This window comes from Protomyctophum parallelum (genome assembly GCF_964188405.1).
Source record: "Protomyctophum parallelum genome assembly, chromosome: 1".
Taxonomy (NCBI): Eukaryota; Metazoa; Chordata; class Actinopteri; order Myctophiformes; family Myctophidae; genus Protomyctophum; species Protomyctophum parallelum.
In genome coordinates this window covers 81,555,429-81,577,930 of record NC_139697.1, presented here as the reverse complement: position 1 = coordinate 81,577,930, position 22,502 = coordinate 81,555,429, and the positions used below count along the sequence as shown (strand labels likewise).

The window sequence follows — 22,502 nt, the reverse complement described above, 5'->3', positions numbered from 1 at the left end:
TTTCTTCAGTAAATCATTACAAGACAAGACCTGCTCCCCTGCAGGCCCATGGCAGGCTGCGGGTCATACAGTATGCCACTGGGCCATGAGAAGGCCAGGGCTCCCACTAATGGTGAGTTATGACAAAATGTACATGTTTCTAAATGGTTATCTGCCTGTGTATAATCGGTATATCGTATATGATATAGCAATATTATGAGACTACTGCATATTCCAAGAGCTGTGAGGTCGAATAGCAAAATTGTGCATTGTCCGTACCGACCGCGTGGGCCTACTGTACATGTCATTATGTTGGAGTGTGGCTCGCCTCTTTGCATTGGCCTGCCATGTGTATTGCTTCCTGTGTTGTTGTAGTAGAAGCCTGTTTATCCATAGAGTTAGGGTTAGGTTTAAGGGTTTCGAGTAAGTCAATGACTGACTTACTCAGATTACTATTAAACTGAGAATTGAAACTTTAGTTCTTTTGAGATGCAGATTCATTTCCGATTGAGGTCAAATTACTTCATGTGTGATCTACTGTAGGAGGAGTTCACTCTGAGCGAATTGCCAGTAATGAAGTGTAGGTGATGAGTGGTCACTTGTTGACCTTGCTTGTTGTACATAATGGCGTTGGTTCCATTTGCCAGCATAATGTCTGAAGAAGGTCCTTGACTGAACGTGAAGGCAGTGAGACGTCCCTATTCCCCAGGAGATAAACACCTAAAAAAGTTTCACAGTTTTATATGTCTAGTTTCATTTAGTTTTTTATGTTTAACACCAAGAAATCTTATTGAGATTAAAAATCTCCTTTTTTAAAAGACCTTGTAGTCTAAGCAATTACACATAATGATGACTCCGTTCTTTGTGTTAATGGTAACTGGTGGGCTGGGTAGAATCTGCCAGTACATTCAGGGCTATTGTTAGGACTGGGCCTGGCCTTTTCTATTCCTTGAGCCTGAATTGTTTCCTTCATTGTTTCCTTCATAGATTAATGAAAGTTTTACCAAAGTACAGTCATAATATTTGTTATAAATCAAGATTCTGTGCTATACAATATACATTGCTTTTCATTCTAGAGTCTAGACACACACACACACACACACACACACACACACACACACACACACACACACACACACACACACACACACACACACACACACACACACACACACACACACACACACACACACACACACTGTTGTTATATTGTAGTAGCAATGAGTAGGATGTAATTCACATGTGTACCAATTTGGGGCTTCTTTACATAAAGATCTACTGGTATGGACCAGCATGCAGCCATGTGTAACAGAACATGTTAATAATGCACCTTAAGGCACTAGTTTCCATCCTTTTGTCCTCTGAGACCCAATTATATCTGAGAAAATCTGAGCCACAGTTAGCCCCATATGTGCCCTCAGTCCCTACGCCATTCTGTAGCTCCGAGATGAGGTCACACACAGTCGCCATTCCACTGCGTTGCAGAAACGGCACATGGTTTCCACTAGGAACGTTGCTTACCCTTTTCTGCATATCGTATCCATTTTCTGTTGTTGTCCAGTACTAAATTAAAATTAGTTTCGCTCATTCTCTGACCTTTGCTTTTTGGATACATTGTGCAGAAAAGGGTAAGCAACGTGTGCCAGTTCTGAAACACAGTGGAATGGTAACTGTGTGTGACCTCATCTCGGAGCTACAGAATGAGCGTAGGGACTGAGGGCACATATGGGGCTAAGCCACAGTGAGAAGTTGCAGACTAACATTATTGCAATATTCACCGTTATGAGTGAGTGATCACATTCCATTACTCATATAAATGCTACATTGTTAAGTAGTGGCACTGTATGATGATCAGATCAGTCCTCTATGGCAGGGGTCTGCAACCTTTTTGAAACAAATGTTTTGATTGTCCACGAATATAACCTTTTCCCTTTTAAAATATTCTTTCACATTGTTATAATGATCATTAGACTCAGAGCATAGGCCTCCTATCTCCCTCCCCAGTCAGAGTTCAGAGTTTTAATGAATGTTGAATGATGTGGATGTAATTTACATACAAATATGAGTGAATTCATTTATTTGAATACATTTTTTAATTGTTTATTTACCGGTAATTGTTTTTTTCCATGCCAGTGTGCTTGTGATCACCCTCCTTTGTGCCAATTAAGGTTGGCACCAGTGCCAAATGTTGCCTACCCCTGCTCTATGGCGTTCAGACTGAATTAGACTATGGTTTGAGTGCACTCAGTCACCATCTAAATATGATTCTCAACAGTTTTAGGTTTAGTAAGTGCTGAAGTATTAACTACTACTGTCCAATAACCTATAATGATATTCCTAGGGTAGGTTTCCTTCAAAACCTAGCTGTCAGAACTATTTTATGTGCTACCCAGGACAGCAAATCTATAATTTTCCTTGTCCTGGGGCATAGGGGTGACGCCACACCCTGGCTACTTCACCCCTCATTCGAAACTTTTCTTCTGCTTAGAGAACAGAAGGGCGTTCCATGAAAGGTATTTTGTTCAGTTTATTTATACAACCAACGTTGTATTAAATAGAAATTTCACAATATACCTTTTGTTTATGGGACTTTATGAACTCGTGTGACCTGAACCTTTCCAGTGGGTCCCAGGTAAACCTTTGGGAGGGGTTGAGGGACTGCTTTGGGTCCAGAACCCATTTCTTGTGGAGAACAGGAGACAGTGCTATACTGTCCTGATGTTCTAGGGAGCAGCGGACCCCAAGACTGTGTGCGCTACAGAAGGCGCTGCGACATCTAGGTTATAGTATTTATACATAATAATAAATCAGCAGCATCAAGGTTATAGTATTTATACATAATAATAAATCAGCAGCATCAAAGAGCTCATCCACACCAAAAAGGTACAAAAGAACAACTTGCGGACTGCCTTATAAAAAAGGGGGCTTCTCCCTTAGTGAAGGACAGTGGCAACTTACTGAAAGTACTTAGGATTGTGACATTGAAAGGACATTGTCTTTGTCTGTAACAAAAGGGAACATAGAAAGGACATTGCCTATAACAAAGAAAAAAAACTTTGTCACAAGCTACGTACGTTGCTGTATGTTGCTGTACATTTTTGTTTTGTTTTGTTTGTTTTCATTATTGAGACAGTGTGTTTGTTAAGTCAATGCAATTGACTATTTCCAGTGTGTGATGTGTGTGATATGATGCACTGTGACTTTAAGGGGAGACCGGAGAGATAAACCGGATGTTGTGACACTGTGTGTGTTGTGCAGTTGGGAATGGCGGAGTGCCGACAATAAAGTTGTGTTGAGAAACTACAGTTGTTTTATTCCAGTAACAGAAAGGAATAATGCTGATGCTGGCATGCAGCACACTTACAGGTAGCTGTTTCTCCAGGCAGTTGTAGAAGTTCTTTGTTTGGTTGGGTTTGAGCTTCTTGAGGGGAATTCGTGTTTCCCCAATGAACTCATTGTGGCGAAATTTGTCTTCATCACACACCGAAATCCTGAAAGGGACAGTACACAAGACAGAATATGGCCAGATTAAGGTTTTGTATGAACAGCAGTACACAAGAACCATTCTTCAACCCTAAATTGCCGAAAAAGATACCATGATAGCTAGAAATTATTGGCAAGACGCATACAGTGGGCTACTGAGTGCAGCTATTCGTGGCATGAGCTGAGTCAATGACAATTTTATCTTTGCATGCTCCTCAGAGCAGAGGTCTTTGTCAGGCTGGGTTCAGTTGCCTACCCACTGTACCCAGGGCTGTGTCAGTCATGGGGTGCAGCAGTCAGGACATGAGGAAGCTGTGGGGGGGAAATAGAATTTGTACGACAGACGGTGCTACTTTTCTTTTCGGATGTGCACTTTTTAAAGGGCCCTCAATGTGCAATTCCATTTTGGGGATACCGGTAATTGGATGCATTCATGATTCATTTTCCAGCAATTCTTTTTTAAACCAATCGTAGCCAATTGGAATGGAATATGAACATCTTGATCACATTACTCCAAAGTGTGTAATGATTTACGTGAGTTTTGGACAAAAGCTAGAATTCAGAATTCATTTTCATTCAGCAACCTGATGAAAATAAAAATTAGTAGTAGCAAAAAAGTGTGCATGGCTATATGAGATGTTGCGTTATGATCAAAGCCATGGAGTTTTTTGTATTTGTTTTCATACGACCTATGGTTGAAGAGTTGTATGGCATAATGTAATGTAATGCAAGCCAATAACGCAAGCGTGCTTTTTCATGGTTAAGTGCAAATGCCGTCATACGCTCTGTGGCTCTGATGTCCAGGGTGCCTAATGACGAATTGTACGTCATGGACATTTTCAGAGGTTTGCCACTAGATGGTGCTCTTAGTTAACCTTTTTGTCACCATTTAACCCTCAGCCATAATGGAATTAGGGTGACTGCCAAACAAGGGGGCGGTCTGCTTCAGTTCTACAGCTCGTTTTCACACGCACTTTGGAGCTCTGCTAGAAACAGACGTCTCCCTGGTCGCCATAAAGGAGCTGTAACTAATTATCAATATCAACGGTCGGGGAATCAATTGTAGTGGATATAAATATTCTGTGATAACTCATTGGCACTGAGAGAATTAAATTATTATTTTGTTTGGCATTGAATGAGTTCATGGCATGGCTGTGTTGCAGCTTTAGGCACGATGTGAAGCAGAGTGTTGTGCCAATCATGTGTACTGTTCACAGAGTCCAGTCCATGGTGTTTAACAAAAGAGCATCTGTATGTATGGTCCCTGTATGTAAACACCGACACCCTCAGCATTTTAATTACTTGACTCTCATAATGGGTTCATAGGGTTACCGTGGTGTTAATTATTTTCCTGTCACAAGAATGAAAAGCTGATAGTCTTTTTACACTCACATATATTTGCTTTAGGTATCATCACTGCATTAGGTATCGTCTGCAATCTGGAACTCATTTAAATTAATCAAATGTTATAATGTTATTACATTACAATATAACTAATACATCTGCAGTGGCTTGAGATTTCTCTGTTTCACTGAGAAATCTAGACCCTGGTGACAGGTAGGACATAAGCCCATTATCTCGCCTGGCCAAGCGAGGATTCCCTCTAGTATGAGCCGTAGATATGGTGAGTGGTGGAAAAAGTACTCAAATGTTTTACTTAAGTAAAAGTATCAATACTGCAATATATATATAAACACTCTGTTACAAGTACACGTCCGGAAATCTAAATTTAAATAAAAGTACTGGTGTTCTACAAAAGTGTAATATACTGTACATTATGCAGAAATGTCCCATTTCAAGTTTTCAATGCATAAATATCTTTTGACAATAGCAGATCTACAAGCTCACAATGAATCGCATCATGACGCATTGCGAGCTTGTAAATCTTCTATTTTCAAATGGCTGAAATGTATACAGGGCTGAAGTGGTTACTGTATGTTTTGTAATAATAATCCAAATCTACAAATGCAAGATGTAATGGAGTAAAAGTATTGGAAATTGGAAATACTCAAGTAAAGCCCCCAGAACCACAGAACAGTGAAGCTGGTGGTCAAATCTGGGATTGCAATACCTATACCTAATAATACAAGATTTGAAACGCCAACGTGTCGTGCATTCTAGTGCTCAAGTCTTCGTAGTGGTGCCCATTCAAGTAGAACATTATTCAGAGTGCTTCAAAACGCTGGTGAGCAACGTTCATTGAATAGTTAGGTGCTGGCAGTCCGTCCTCATATAACTCTATGGGGAGGCCCGGGTTTGAATCCCAGGTGCTACAGTTGCAGTTGCCTCTATATTGTTGCATTTGCCATCGGAAGAAGACATGAAACGTACAGAATGCTGCTTTATTCAGACAGACGGGGAGGGGGTAGATGCATGTATCAATATCCTAATATGTATTTTGATGAATGTTACACAAATATACTTTTCAATACATATACATTTGTTGATTTATATTAAATATAAGAAGATATAATTGTGTGTGAATCAGAAAAACATTTGTGAACCTTATCTATGTGGAATTTCTTTAATATTTGATGCAATGATAGTTATAGACCATATATTTGGCCGCATCACCAGGAAGGGGTGGCCTTACTGGGCTGCGTTCACAAATTCAAGACACCTGTCTTGCGTTTGTCTTGTGTTTGTGTTTAATGGCCACTCCAATGCATTTCCAATGGAACCCCATATGGTTTGACCAAACATTTTGTTTGATGGGGGGGATGACTCCTTCAAAACCGCTCTCAAAGGGCACCTACGGATGGCTGCAATTCGAAACAGGCCTCTGTAAAATCTGAATCCGGTGCCAAAATTTGCCCTCCACGCAATGTGATATTAGTATGGCCAAGCCAGGCTAATTATTAGACCCTGTCTCACTGTAGTCTCTGCTTGGGGACAAAACATAATGCTGTCCTTGAAGATGTCCAGCAATAAAAACTGTCCCATTTCGTCAATGGTTGTGCATGGCATTGTGCCCACTCTGTTGCTCTTCTCAGGGGGAACATTATTGGTGAATATATATTTTGTCCTTGAGACTGGAAGTGACGATGGAGGGCTTGTCTGAGGACGACCTATAGAGAGAGACCCACTGGACAAAATCCAAGACACAAAAAAACGATTGTTCCTAGCATGTTGACCAAATTATTATTATCCTAAAGCATGCATGACTAGTTGATCATTTGAACCTTGACTTCTGTTGTGATGTCCTTTTGTGATCCCAAGCATTACCTTAGTCCAGAAGACAAAGTCAAGCAAACAAAGTCTCAAGCTCATACACTAGTTGAAATGTCTGTGATAGTATGGCCTGTAACCTTTTTACACCTTAGGGCCACTGAGTGCATGGTTGTGTGAATAGAAATCACACGTGTGTGAAGTGAGGGGTGCTCTAATCATTGTACATCATCATCAAGAATGGTGGTCCCTTATTGGCCAAAGGTGGACACCGCGTCATACCTAGACGATTTGCTCAGACACATATGATGTATATTCTCCATTCATTGTCAATGGCATTTAATGTTTGTGTTCAGACAGAATCTACACTATACTGTTGCTGTTTATAGCGCCCCTCAAAAGAATCAGAGGTCTTTTTACGCCCCCTTAACAGCAGCTAATCAAGCAACCACATGCAGGTGGTTTCAGCTTTTGCCAGCAAGCTGATGCAGTCTGTGGGTGCCCTCTGGTTATGGAGAGTCTGGGGCAGTGGGGCTCTGTGGGTGCCCTCTGGTTATGGAGAGTCTGGGGCAGTGGGGCTCTGTGGGTGCCCTCTGGTTATGGAGAGTCTGGGGCAGTGGGGCTCTGTGGGTGCCCTCTGGTTATGGAGAGTCTGGGGCAGTGGGGCTCTGTGGGTGCCCTCTGGTTATGGAGAGTCTGGGGCAGTGGGGCTCTGTGGGTGCCCTCTGGTTATGGAGAGTCTGGGGCAGTGGGGCTCTGTGGGTGCCCTCTGGTTATGGAGAGTCTGGGGCAGTGGGGCTCTGCGGGTGCCCTCTGGTTATGGAGAGTCTGGGGCAGTGGGGCTCTGCAGGTGCCCTCTGGTTATGGAGAGTCTGGGGCTCTTGTCTGTGATGGAACTCATGCTGGCTATCATTTGGCCCATAATACAAATTGTACAGAGGCTCGTTAAAGTAAGTCGGCTGAAATGCTTTTCAGCTATCCAGCTGGGGGAAGTTTACCAAATATATGCATTCTCAGCTATCCAGCTGGGGGAAGTTATCCAGTAGTCCAGATATCCACTGCCATAGCAATGAGCACAGCCGTAATGGCTCTTACACTATTTCAGCTGCACACGAGGTATTATTATTAATATAGCAATAAATAAAGCCTTACACTTTGATATGAAAGGCATATTAAAATATCAAAGGAGTACATACCATATGAATAGTCAATAGAAAAAAAAATATTTTTCAGAAAAAGGACTGATCAAAAGGTAATTCCAGACCTTTTAGTCTGTTACATTCTCTGTTCGAAGTCCCGCGTCCCATAGTCTGCTCTTTCAATAGGCCAGATGTTCGGATACCCTCAGATTAGCCAAAAATGCAAATAAACAGATGAGCATTTGTCGTAGGCATGCGCAGAGCAAGTTCAGTCAGTCAATAACTTCACTTTGTTTTAATTAACTGTAAAGCAGCAGAGGCAGGCGAGAGAGAGAGAGAGAGAGAGAGAGCACCTGCCACACACAGCTAGATAATAGATGTACGTGAAAACCTCACATCATGCAACACATTATTAGGGTTGTTTGGTTGGTCTGTCATCAAATCTCCTTTCTTTCAGCTTGCATTTTTTAGGAACAAAAAAAGATGATATGGGAATCTTACGCAAGATCTGGTGAATAGGAGTTGTGTGGTATCATAGGAATGTTTTGATACATTCATGAAAAGACAATGTGTGAAGGAAGTTAAGGAACGTTTCTGGTTTCTGTATTTCTTGGACATTTATTTTATTTTATATATATACTAGAGCGCTGCCTGTTGGGCACTGGCCTACTTGGAACGATGCAAGTTGGAAATGGATGCCCAACCCAGTTATTATCTGTGTCCCTTTTATGCCCATATATGGAGTTCTTTGTCAGGCATGCCCAAATATGGAATCTATGCAGATGTCAGAACACCATTGTGATGTCAGAACAGGCAGCTCCATATATGGAGATCTCGGGGTGATCAGGTGTGATTAATTGGCTAATTTGGACCCTGTCCAGAGCCTGTGCAAAGGCCTTTCTTGGCGGTTCTGGACAACCGTGGGTCCGACCGACTCAAGGGCGGGCACTGCACTCCTTGTGGTGGTGTGGAACGTCGCTGGGGCGAGTTACGTGGATTACAGACGCACATACAGAGACATGGCACATTTATAGATGTATTCAGTATTTCATTTCACTTTGTGGTTTCTATCTATTTTCATTTTAATATTGCTTGTAAGTTTGTATGTGTCCACATTTTTAAATGTTTTCCAGCCTGGCGGAGATCTGTACACTTTTCTACTTTGATATGAAATCATATTGCATAGTTTATGGTTCCTCTGCTGAAATAGAGAGAGACAGACAGCAGTACAGTACGCAGGTCAATGCTAGTGTGCAATTTACATAAGCGTCAGTCAAATCAATATAATTCCCTCTCCCAGGGTTGACTCAGTGTATAGTCTCTAGACCAGTGTTACCCATGCGTTTTGCCTTTGATCCCCCCCTTCTTACAAAAGCTGAAACCCTCCACGCACACATGCGCTAGATTCGGCAATCTAATGACATGCCCAAAATAAGAATGACAGGGTGAAAGTGGATGAAAGCATGTTATGATTTGGTGCTACACGTGTCAAATTTAGACTACTTCCAAACAGATACGGCTTCGAGCCTCTCCCCTCACGGGGGGCCCAGACCTCCGGTTGTGTGTAGACCATTGTGAAACAGTAGTCTATTCTAGATTCCATAGTGAACGGAGGCTGTGGAGCATCCTAGTGTCATTATTTAGTGCAGTCAGTCATGCAGTGTGTTTATTTTACACTGCACATTATGTGCACTTCAGACATTGTTTGCCTGTTGCTAATGCATCCTCCGTCAGTTTCAAGCTTTACAGCTTACTGTGTCATGCCTAGAACTCTTGGGGGAATGACGAGATTGTTTTGATGCAGCGTAGACTAGTCCCATTCAGAAGAACTACTGTAGTATGACAAGTAATTATGTTGACATTATAGGGTTTAATGTTTGTTACTCTACCAGCATTTGCATATATACACTTTTTCTAATAAAACAAATCAGTGAAACAAAATAAATAAAATGGCCGGCTAATAATCCCTCTAATAAAACAGCTATGATAATAAGAGGACATGCATTGCTGGTCCCTCCAGTCTCCCAACAGGTTGTATGGACACAACAAACTAATATCCATTGACTGCAGAAAGCCCACCATATTTTACTAGAATACAAAACCAACAAACTAATGACACATAATTGCATTGCCTGATTTCATCACCAGAGATAAGGCCTTGTTCGAAACGAGAAGCACATTCTAGGTCTATTGTCATGACTGAGCCACTGGGTTGACATGACCAGAAAAGACAATGAAGCATTTATTTCAGAATGAGGAGTGGTTGTTTTCCATGTAGCTGTCTGACTCTCAGATGTTGTCAAGGAAACAGATGTATCTCACCAGCAACCATCCAAACAAATGTACTAATTCAGTTTGAGATTAGATGACACAGGACTTCCCATCTGCTATCTGATCAATGGGGCATCACAGTCACATTTGGCTTTGCCCTTCACTACACATATTGTGAATTACATTTGGTAAACGGAAACAGCCCAGGTTTTTGAATAAAACCCTTTTGTCATACACTAATTTTATGGTATCAGTTAATTTTGCCAGACTATGGACCTACTGGATGAATGGGGTTTGGTGGCATTTTGTTTAAATCCTTCCTTCCGTTCCTCCCGGGGCCCTAAGCATAATATATTCACTCTATTGCTTATAAATAGTGGTAAAGGCTGTAACCAAATATGTTGATGATAAGTGGAGTTAAAATGCATAATGGGTGTCACTGTACCTGAGTGTTTTGCGGACCATATCCTCATCAGTGATCCCATAGTAGGTCAGGGTCTCACTCCAGACGGGGTTGAGAGTGTTACGCAGGGTCTTGGTTCTGAGCTTGTTGGCCTAGGAGACCAAAGTGTAAAGTGAAATGTTAAAAAATAAGTCGATTTAACGCCTGTTAAATCGACCAGGATTCTTTGCATGTATTCAATGTGTTGTTCACCATGATCTTCAATTTACATATCAGCGAGACAAAAATAAACTATAGCTTGGTTAGATGATTTGCAGGAAATGCCTCCATAAATATTCAAGCCTAATGCCAGAGCTGCTGGTATAGAATATTGTATTTGCATGTCTGATCACTGTATCAATTATAATTCAGCAATGATGATGAAAAATAGTGTAGCTGTCTGGGGAGAGTATTTTCAAGGTAGGTATATCCTTGGGGCACACTTATTAAACGGTGCAAGATGATAATTACATTGTGTATGTGGTGAAGAATATCTGATTCTGTTGAATTTAATCAATTAGCTGGTGTGATGATTTGCTAGACTGATGGACGTGTTCCAGATAACAAGGCTCTCTCAGATTGTTTATCTCTCAATCAGTATTTCGCTCTCATAGGAACGGTACTGCGTGTGCATGCAAATTCAGACATGCACACATAATAAGCATATACCGTACAAGGAGTCAAGGACACAGAGCTGATTAAAAAGCAGATGAAAAATGCAAACCATTTAATGGTCCACTTTTATCCAAAGTGCGTTACATTCACTCATTCACACGTGCATGATGGAGGCAACCAGGCAAGTCATTCAGGGGTTCGTAGTCTTGCTCAAGGGCACCTCGACATGGAGCCGGGGATCTAACCGAGAACCTTCTGGCGCCAAGACTGCCGCTCTACCTCCTGAGCCAGTGCTCGTCATGTTACACACACCATAGAGATCATGAAAGGGAAGTAATCGCAAGGACATGGCATATCATAAAATATTATGGGGTATATAATATAGGTTACAGATGGATGGAGCCTGCACACCATATTGGGTACAAAGAAGACGTATTTATTATTCGTCTGACGTTTCGATCCTGTGGATCTTCATCTGTGCTCCATCCATCTGTAACCAGAAGTCTCTTTAGGCCAGCACCCACCTGTCCATGTGCGTATTCTACGTCCTCTCTCCCGTATAATATTATCCCACAACATTTATTGAGAAATGTGTACGTACATGAAGTCCATACAATTATGTTAATGCCGACCCCAGAACACACATGTGGCAAACAGATTTCAAGGAGAGGAGAGAAACTGTTGGCGGACACCTTGCTTATTTCATTGGCATTTCTTGGCAGCTGCTAAGTGGATTGCTGGCAGCAGGGAAAGAAGCAGTCTGAGGGAGCAGATCAATTATATTGTCAATTGATAGCACTTTGAGGCCAGGAGATGGCAAGTAAACACTGTCATACAAACTGTCTTGATCAGTTAACAACCTTGAAATTGCATAATGGGAAAGTTAAACATGACTTTTTATGTTGGTAGTGAAATATGTATCCTGGTACACAACGGACAAGAACATTATTATTGCAAAATATTGATGGGGAATCCAAGCTAATAGAAACTGCAGGCTTTCTATTCCTGAAAAGTTGCAATGTGATAATGGAAGCCATCGTTAGAATAACGATAATAATAATAATTTAAAAATATATATATTATTATTTTAATCTTGTTTAAAACATAATCTGCCTATCGATGATGTCACTGGTGCACAGGTTTCTGAACTGCCCACAGCCCTCCTATGAGAGTATAACAAAATTGTGGTATTTTATCATGAACATTAGGGACCACACACACACATAGTCCTTTAAGTATATAATATTTTCTAAATAAATATAATTTTAAGGCTTTTTAAATTGTTAGGTTTTGCTTCCTCAACTTTGCAGCAGGAATAATAAATGGCAACAAAGAATAATATAAATTAGCAGCATTAATATACAATAGCAGGAAATAATGGCAATAAGAAAATAAAGTGTGTCCTTTGGTCAGTCCATTAGTCATAGTACAGTAGGTGCTGTGTTCATGGCTGTCACTTCTAAATGTTATCCATGTGTGTCCAACAAAATTGTTATTATTTCAGCTTATTACATACTGCTTATTACACATACGGCACATCGGCAGACTTCGAAGCAAGTCTGCCGCAATGGTCCAGTGCCAGACATTTATTATTTTCTCTCGAGAAATCTTGGCAGTCTGTTTGAGTGGCCTTAGAGTCATTGTTGACAACTCCCACACAAGGACATCAGTTCTCACTACACTCACAAAAGAGTATTTTCTTCCATGTTGCACTTCAATGCACTGCTCTTAAAGGTAATGTAAAGTGGGCATTATTTGACTGGCCATGGCTTAATCCATCTACAACACACTGATAATATATTCAGCCTCATCTCCCCATGCACTGTGCCACTTCTCCAAACATTCCAAAAGTGTATTCAGGTTCAGCCGTTTCCCCAAAATAGGGCCAAATATCAATGTATTGTACATTGTATTGTATGAAAGTATACATACAAACACGCACGCACTTACATCAATAAGTAAGTAGCCTTGCCGAGCCATGAGGTCCATAGGGCAGGCGCCTATCTCCTGTTTCTGTAGCGTGAGGCAGCTTGATGTACAAGTACACCCCCTGGACATGACGCTAGTATGTCGCAGGGACTTACCCCCAATCCAACCCTTGATGCTGAGTGTCAAGCAGGGAGGCACTGGGTCCCATTTTTAGAGTCTTTGGTATAACCCGGCCGGGGATTGAACCCAACCTCCCAGTCTCAGGGCGGACACTCTAACCACAAGGCCACTGAGCTGGTACATCAATGCACGCACATAAAACATCAGCTACACTAGTCCATCTTTTCTGTATCATTGCAGGAACCTGTTTCCTGCAGGCAGGTTACTGGTTTTGGTTTGACAGTTAGTGGAGCATAGCCTGTGCAGCCGTACGTGTCGTGTATATGTGCCAGAATACACTGCCAAAGCAATAAAACGAGAGGGGAAGAGGGGAAGGCGACTGTCCCGGTCGAATGGGAGACCTCTGCGGAGGAAACGCATCTGGGCTATTCTAGGTCGGACAATGACATGAAACTGGGGATTCCACTATTCATTATTTAGGCCAGGGAAAGGTCTGCCTGAGTGATACAGAGAAGGTGGATATGTACAGAAGCATAATGAATGGATTATTCATTTTTCAGATTTGTATCACTTAGGACTAATAGATGTACTGTACTGCACATACCTTGCTGGCCCCGGGCAGAAGGTGCAACTTGACATATGGATCTGAGAGCCCATTATGATCCATCGGCTTGAGCCCCTGTAGAAGACAAGCATAAAACAGAATGATCAAGTCACGTCCTGACCTGGCCTTAAATTCCAGGATTGGCTGAGGACACCACGGCGGGGAATGTCAGTGAGAATTGTCGTACTCTCTCTCAGCTGCTAGCATCATGCTGCCCTTGAGTTGGACATTAACCACATGAACCCTAGCATCTCTTTTCTGGGCATGTCAAAAAGCAAACAAGTAAATGTTAAATAATATAATGAAAATAACTTTATTTATATTCAAAACATTCTTGACAAAAATTGTAGAGCCTACAATTTGACGTCATTTGAGGTTCGGGGGGGGGCGGGTACCGTCCTAAAGTCGGCTCTTCGGTGCTACTGAAAATGTCTGACGAGCCGAAATCATTTCGGCACTACAGTGCCGAAACAGCGGTAAAATAGGAGTATGAATCGGCCCTTACTCTGTAGAAGACACCCGCATGGTTCCCTAATGAGAGGGATGAAAGTTGCTTTTCCAATAACGGTCAAATTAAGGCTAAATGGTTTTTCAAAACGGTAAGCGAAGCACATCTAAAAAACATTGTTTTAGCTTGACGTGTTTTAATGTGATAACCAGACACACTCCCAGATTACTGGATACTTTGTACATCAATCTTTCATAAGCTTTTCTGTGACAGCATCTGTCATTAGATATGAGCTATTAGATAGCCTATATCTGATTCACTATTTAATTACTGGCAAGAGGAGTAAACTGCAGGATGTCTTTAACAGGCAGTTGGAGGCAGAGTTACCCAATGAATGGATAAACCACAGCAGTTTGATTTCAGTTAAAGGGGAAGAGTCACAAAGACAATCTTTCAATAGCGTAAATTAGGTTACTGCTTCATGTCTGAGCTTTGAAAAAAATCAAAACCTTGGCCCTGAAAGATATAATTCAAGAAAAGATTTTGATTTGCCTCCTTGTTCCAGCAATTGTCTGTGTAGGATAGGATGAGAGAGATCTTATTAATCCCTAGGGAGATTCACTGGTCTAGCAGCACTGCAGTGAGAATGAAACAAAGATCCAGGTAAGTGTAGAGAACAAGTACAGATGAGTAGTAACCCTAGTAACAAAAAGGGTAAGGTGAGGACACATGCCTGAGCCAGGCATGCATACCTTTTGTTTAATGAGCTAATCTTACAAACTACTAGACCGATCATCAGCACCCAATTTCTCCTGCGCTACACCTGTTTCGAATGCCATCAAAACATAGAAACATAAAAGAGCATTGAATGCTCTCCGTAGCCAATCTACTGACCTACCGTTACCAAGATCTCAGTAGGCTGCATTCTGTGCGGTTGATCACAGCTACCAGGGATGACGCACGTTGTCAACTGACTAAGTGGCCGGTTAAGACTGATATGAGGTTAGGGGACTTAAGTGGCCTGTTTTTTTTTTTTTAAGATATTTTCTTTGCGGCTTACGCCTTTTATTGATTTTTGAAGGGACAGACAGTAGGCTGACAGGAAACGGGAGAGAGATGGGGGGATGACATGCAGTAAAGGCCGTGTCGGGTCCGGGAGTCGAACCCGCGGCACACTGCGACTGGATTACCAGTCCGGTGCCCAGACCGTTACGCTACGGCCTGGGCCTTAAGTGGCCTGTTAAGACTGATATGATTAAATAGCAGATCTACAAGCTCACAACGCGTCACACTGCTCTCCCATTTCCCACCGAAGAGCTCACGTGGACCATTCCTAAATGGCAGCCATTCAGTGAAAAGATTCGAACATCCGGCAAAAAATAACATCTAGATTAGCTATTTTCGGTGAAGAGATGGGCATAGCAGTGGGTGTGGTCGGCCATTCATTTTTACCATAGACTCATAGAGCTTTACAACAATATTTATATCAATTAGTTTAAGCCTACAATCAAGCCATCCAGGATCACCTTTGATTCTGTGAAAAATGAATGGCCGATCTTTCATTGTAACCAGAAAATCACGGCCACTGCTATGCCCTATAGAGGGTATGCGCATGCTTAAAGTGAATGTCACATCGAGTGGCAAATAGAGTGGCAAAGCAACATGCAAAGTGAGTTTAACATTGTTTAATGCAATCAGATATGACTTTTCTGTGTGGATGTATGGGCTGTCGAGGCCAGAAAGTAGGCGTTCCTGCATAACTTCCTGGTTTGATGCAAGAAAGCTTAGAGAAGGAAAAGACACCAACGTCATGGTGTCATGTGACTGGACGCCGGGGCTGCACCATGACACCCCACCACGCCCCCATGTGCCAAAATTCACACTGGAAGTTTGATGAATACATGGGAGTGGATGGGAGACCGCTGGACATCTTGTAAACAAACATTATTTATGAACGATAGCGACCTTTGTCATATAATCGGTCCAGGAATATAATAGAAAACATATCACAGATTGTTTTCCGACTGGGTGTTTTTCGACTTGCTAACTGTTTAATTTTATTCAGGAATTTAAAGAGCACAGTACGGCTCTGGGCTGAATGGGCTTAACCTGACTCCGCCAGCTGGTGGCAGTATTGGGTTCACAATCCTGCCTTCAAAAGCCTAACATTACAAACTAAATAACGCTTTAAAAATCTTGAGAATAAAGGATTTTGCAATATTACAAGTCAGTGGTGTTTTCACTAAAGTAAAAGTTGCCTAGCAGTAGCCTATCACAATGTAATATGCTCTACAAGTGGTTAAGTTTCAGAATAAATACGCAAATTAACAGTAGCCTTAGGACCAACCCGCCTAGTATAATACAACAGTAGTTTTAAGTAGTACAATACAACGTAATAGTAGTCTAGTAATAACTAATAATTGTAGTGAAAGTATAATATTTGCATGTGAAATGTAGAGGTAATTAAACGATTTAAGTGTCCCTCAAAATATAGTAGGCATAGGCATACCTTAAAGAAGTTAATGCTTGCTCTATCAACTCCAGACATTGCCTTATTCAGTTTCAAGTTAAATATGAATGAATGACTGGCTAAATGAAATTGTACTGGTACCACGGAACGTGACGCGCACGCACGCACGCATCGCGGCATGCACACAGAACAGCTGTATAGCCTAAGCCTAAAACACAATAGTAGACTTAAAATGGTCAGACAAACATCCTTACTGGACACTAGCGAAACTAAAAGGTTTGCTTTGGACGAATATATCTGTAACTGTTATTTGATGGAGGAGAACACCACACAGCAGCAGTAGTCCACACTCCTGTAAGTCAAGTGTGCATGGCATGCTTACCGGCTACGTGCGCTCACAGTCAGCTCAGGTATATAAACAGTGAAAGCTGTTGTTATGCAAAGTAGTGGCTATTTGAATTCGGCACGGTACTTTACACGGTGTGAAAAAAGGGGGAGGTGGGCGCCAGTAAACCTAGACCACTGGGTACTTGTTGGTGACTTCAAGACAGTAGAAAGTATGTGTGATGTTATGTTACAGAAGCGTTTATTTTACAATGGTCTCAATCATTCAGAAAGTGTTTATTTATATGCTTGTCTATACTTTGCTCCGTTCACTCCAATACATTCCCAGCAGTTTCGGCAGCAGATTCGTCACTGTGTACTACTTAAAACTACTGTTGTATTATACTAGGCGGGTTGGTCCTAAGGCTACTGTTAATATGAAAAAAAGTATTTCATCAAACACCACTGACTTGTAATATTGCAAAATCCTTTATTCTCAACATTTTTTTAAGCGTTATTTAGTTTGTAATGTTGATGAATTAAAAACAATATAGGCCTATGGGGTTTGAAGGCAGGATTGTGAACCCAATACTGCCACCAGCTGGCGGAGTCAGGTTAAGCCCATGCAGCCCAGAGGTACCAGAGCTGTGCTCTTTAAATTCCTGAATAAAATTAAACAGTTATCAAGTCGAAAAACACCCAGTCGGAAAACAATCTGTCATATGTCTTCTATTATATTCCTGGACCGATTATATGACAAAGGTCGCTATCGTTCATGAATAATAATGTTTGTTTACAAGATGTCCAGCGGTCTCCCATCCACTCCCATGTATTCATTAAACTTCCAGTGTGAATTTTGGCACATGGGGGCGTGGTTTTTTTTGATTGATTGAAATATTTATTAACAGTTTGTAGAATTTACAGTACATTTTAAGCACAAACTCAATACAAAGACTGTCAACTGTGAGTGGACGACCCAATTAAGCATTACACTTGTTTACAACAGGGTCCACATTGTTCAATTCATCAAAACATTTAAAGACATACAGACATTTAGAGACATACAATTTCTCTAAGCTTTCTTGGTTTGATGATTATGTCATGCACCCTCTATAGAGCGTCGCAGTCCCGCCCCCTTTCACGACGACGCCAGGCCCAGAAAATGATTCCCAATGCATTTTTCCCATAGACATTTCACAAAGTATTTATTTAAAGACAGTTACGCCACGGACAAAGCCAACTCGAACTGTGAAAAATCATGACAACAAAACACTATTTTGGACCAAACAAATAATTACAAAGAAGAAAAACAAGTAAAAGAGTTTTTTAACCTGCCGTTGTTTTCTTCTTTCTAATTATTTGTTCGGCCCGAAAAATTGTGTTTGTTATGATTTGTCACAACTGGAGTTGGCTTTGTACAAGGCTTAAAAGACATTTCTATGTAGCTAAAGTACAGAACAGGAATTCATCATATGGGAAGCAAAAAAGGGAAAAGATACAATATACAGTGAGGGAAAATGGGGGGGGGGGGGGGGGGGGGGGGGGGGGGATTCAGATTTTACAGAGGCCAGTTTCGAATTGCAGCCATCCGTAGGTGCCCTTTGAGAGCGGTTTTGAAGGAGTCAAGGGATTCACATGTCTTAATGACTGTTGGTAGGGCGTTCCACATTTTGGTGGCATAGGAGCGAAAATAATTTAGTCCCTTGTTTGTGCCGAATCTGGGTTGTACATGGTTTGTTGCACTCCCTCTGGTGTTGTGGGTGTGGACTTCGTTTACATTAAGGAAGTATTTAGACAGGTACATGGGTATCTTGGTGGTGTATCGAATCTTGTGGACCAGACCCATTGCAAGATGCTGTACTCTGTCGTCGACCCTAAGCCATCCCAGCCTGTCAAAGTGGGCAGGGGTGAGGTGGGTTCGGGGGGTGAGGCCAAGTAGGAGCCTGACCAGTTTGTTTTGGGAGGTCTGGAGCCTTGTTTTAAGGGCCTTTGAGGTGCTGTGGTACCAAGAGGTGGATGCATAGTCAAAGAAACCTTGTACGAGGGCTCCTGTTAAGGTCTTCAAGGTGTTTTTGCTGACCAGTGAGGAGATCCTGTAAAGGAATCTTGTTCTTTGATTGACTTTTTTGATTACGTTGGTGGCCATTTTATCACCGGAAAGATTGGCCTCCAGGATGGAACCTAGGTAGGTAATTTCATCTTTTCGTGTGATAATATTGTCACCCACTCTAACCAAGAAGCCATCTGCCTTGCTGAGTTTACTATTTGATCCGAAGAGGATGGATTCAGTTTTTCCCAGGTGTAAGGATAGTTTGTTATCAGCGAGCCAGGTGCAGATTCTACCGAGTTCAGAGCTGAGGGTCTTTTCAACCTGCAGTTTGTTCCTGTCCGAGACCAGCAGTGCTGAGTCATCTGCGAACAGGAACAAGTTGCAGTCACAAGCTGAAGTCACGTCGTTAACATAAATTAGGAACAGTAAAGGTTCCTTGTGGGACGCCACAGCTCACTGGGGTGTCATGGCGCAGCCCCGGCGTCCAGTCACGTGACACCATGACGTTGGTGTCTTTTCCTTCTCTAAGCTTTCTTGGTTTGATGATTATGTCATGCACCCTCTATAGAGCGTCGCAGTCCCGCCCCCTTTCACGACGACGCCAGGCCCAGAAAATGATTCCCAATGCATTTTTCCCATAGACATTTCACAAAGTATTTATTTAAAGACAGTTACGCCACGGACAAAGCCAACTCGAACTGTGAAAAATCATGACAACAAAACACTATTTTGGACCAAACAAATAATTACAAAGAAGAAAAACAAGTAAAAGAGTGTTTTAACCTGCCGTTGTTTTCTTCTTTCTAATTATTTGTTCGGCCCGAAAAATTGTGTTTGTTATGATTTGTCACAACTGGAGTTGGCTTTGTACAAGGCTTAAAAGACATTTCTATGTAGCTAAAGTACAGAACAGGAATTCATCATATGGGAAGCAAAAAAGGGAAAAGATACAATATACAGTGAGGGAAAATGGGGGGGTGGGGGGGGGTGGGGGGGATTCAGATTTTACAGAGGCCAGTTTCGAATTGCAGCCATCCGTAGGTGCCCTTTGAGAGCGGTTTTGAAGGAGTCAAGGGATTCACATGTCTTAATGACTGTTGGTAGGGCGTTCCACATTTTGGTGGCATAGGAGCGAAAATAATTTAGTCCCTTGTTTGTGCCGAATCTGGGTTGTACATGGTTTGTTGCACTCCCTCTGGTGTTGTGGGTGTGGACTTCGTTTACATTAAGGAAGTATTTAGACAGGTACATGGGTATCTTGGTGGTGTATCGAATCTTGTGGACCAGACCCATTGCAAGATGCTGTACTCTGTCGTCGACCCTAAGCCATCCCAGCCTGTCAAAGTGGGCAGGGGTGAGGTGGGTTCGGGGGGTGAGGCCAAGTAGGAGCCTGACCAGTTTGTTTTGGGAGGTCTGGAGCCTTGTTTTAAGGGCCTTTGAGGTGCTGTGGTACCAAGAGGTGGATGCATAGTCAAAGAAACCTTGTACGAGGGCTCCTGTTAAGGTCTTCAAGGTGTTTTTGCTGACCAGTGAGGAGATCCTGTAAAGGAATCTTGTTCTTTGATTGACTTTTTTGATTACGTTGGTGGCCATTTTATCACCGGAAAGATTGGCCTCCAGGATGGAACCTAGGTAGGTAATTTCATCTTTTCGTGTGATAATATTGTCACCCACTCTAACCAAGAAGCCATCTGCCTTGCTGAGTTTACTATTTGATCCGAAGAGGATGGATTCAGTTTTTCCCAGGTGTAAGGATAGTTTGTTATCAGCGAGCCAGGTGCAGATTCTACCGAGTTCAGAGCTGAGGGTCTTTTCAACCTGCAGTTTGTTCCTGTCCGAGACCAGCAGTGCTGAGTCATCTGCGAACAGGAACAAGTTGCAGTCACAAGCTGAAGTCACGTCGTTAACATAAATTAGGAACAGTAAAGGTTCCTTGTGGGACGCCACAGCTCACTGGGGTGTCATGGCGCAGCCCCGGCGTCCAGTCACGTGACACCATGACGTTGGTGTCTTTTCCTTCTCTAAGCTTTCTTGGTTTGATGATTATGTCATGCACCCTCTATAGAGCGTCGCAGTCCCGCCCCCTTTCACGACGACGCCAGGCCCAGAAAATGATTCCCAATGCATTTTTCCCATAGACATTTCACAAAGTATTTATTTAAAGACAGTTACGCCACGGACAAAGCCAACTCGAACTGTGAAAAATCATGACAACAAAACACTATTTTGGACCAAACAAATAATTACAAAGAAGAAAAACAAGTAAAAGAGTGTTTTAACCTGCCGTTGTTTTCTTCTTTCTAATTATTTGTTCGGCCCGAAAAATTGTGTTTGTTATGATTTGTCACAACTGGAGTTGGCTTTGTACAAGGCTTAAAAGACATTTCTATGTAGCTAAAGTACAGAACAGGAATTCATCATATGGGAAGCAAAAAAGGGAAAAGATACAATATACAGTGAGGGAAAATGGGGGGGTGGGGGGGGGTGGGGGGGATTCAGATTTTACAGAGGCCAGTTTTGAATTGCAGCCATCCGTAGGTGCCCTTTGAGAGCGGTTTTGAAGGAGTCAAGGGATTCACATGTCTTAATGACTGTTGGTAGAGCGTTCCACATTTTGGTGGCATAGGAGCGAAAATAATTTAGTCCCTTGTTTGTGCCGAATCTGGGTTGTACATGGTTTGTTGCACTCCCTCTGGTGTTGTGGGTGTGGACTTCGTTTACATTAAGGAAGTATTTAGACAGGTACATGGGTATCTTGGTGGTGTATCGAATCTTGTGGACCAGACCCATTGCAAGATGCTGTACTCTGTCGTCGACCCTAAGCCATCCCAGCCTGTCAAAGTGGGCAGGGGTGAGGTGGGTTCGGGGGGTGAGGCCAAGTAGGAGCCTGACCAGTTTGTTTTGGGAGGTCTGGAGCCTTGTTTTAAGGGCCTTTGAGGTGCTGTGGTACCAAGAGGTGGATGCATAGTCAAAGAAACCTTGTACGAGGGCTCCTGTTAAGGTCTTCAAGGTGTTTTTGCTGACCAGTGAGGAGATCCTGTAAAGGAATCTTGTTCTTTGATTGACTTTTTTGATTACGTTGGTGGCCATTTTATCACCGGAAAGATTGGCCTCCAGGATGGAACCTAGGTAGGTAATTTCATCTTTTCGTGTGATAATATTGTCACCCACTCTAACCAAGAAGCCATCTGCCTTGCTGAGTTTACTATTTGATCCGAAGAGGATGGATTCAGTTTTTCCCAGGTGTAAGGATAGTTTGTTATCAGCGAGCCAGGTGCAGATTCTACCGAGTTCAGAGCTGAGGGTCTTTTCAACCTGCAGTTTGTTCCTGTCCGAGACCAGCAGTGCTGAGTCATCTGCGAACAGGAACAAGTTGCAGTCACAAGCTGAAGTCACGTCGTTAACATAAATTAGGAACAGTAAAGGTTCCTTGTGGGACGCCACAGCTCACTGGGGTGTC

The 22,502-nt window shown here is 42.2% G+C and overlaps 1 protein-coding gene across 1 annotated transcript in view; it reads right to left on the bottom strand.

Annotated features, from left to right (window-relative positions):
- The window catches only part of doc2b (double C2-like domains, beta), a 148,036-nt gene that overhangs the window by 21,515 nt on the left and 104,019 nt on the right, over nucleotides 1-22,502 (bottom strand). The window contains exons 3-5 of the mRNA XM_083773201.1: nucleotides 13,751-13,825; nucleotides 10,486-10,595; nucleotides 3,344-3,470 (exon numbers count right to left, since the gene is read on the bottom strand). Of these exons, the coding sequence (XP_083629327.1) occupies nucleotides 3,344-3,470; nucleotides 10,486-10,595; nucleotides 13,751-13,825 (312 nt within the window). The remainder of the gene's footprint in view (nucleotides 1-3,343; nucleotides 3,471-10,485; nucleotides 10,596-13,750; nucleotides 13,826-22,502) is intronic.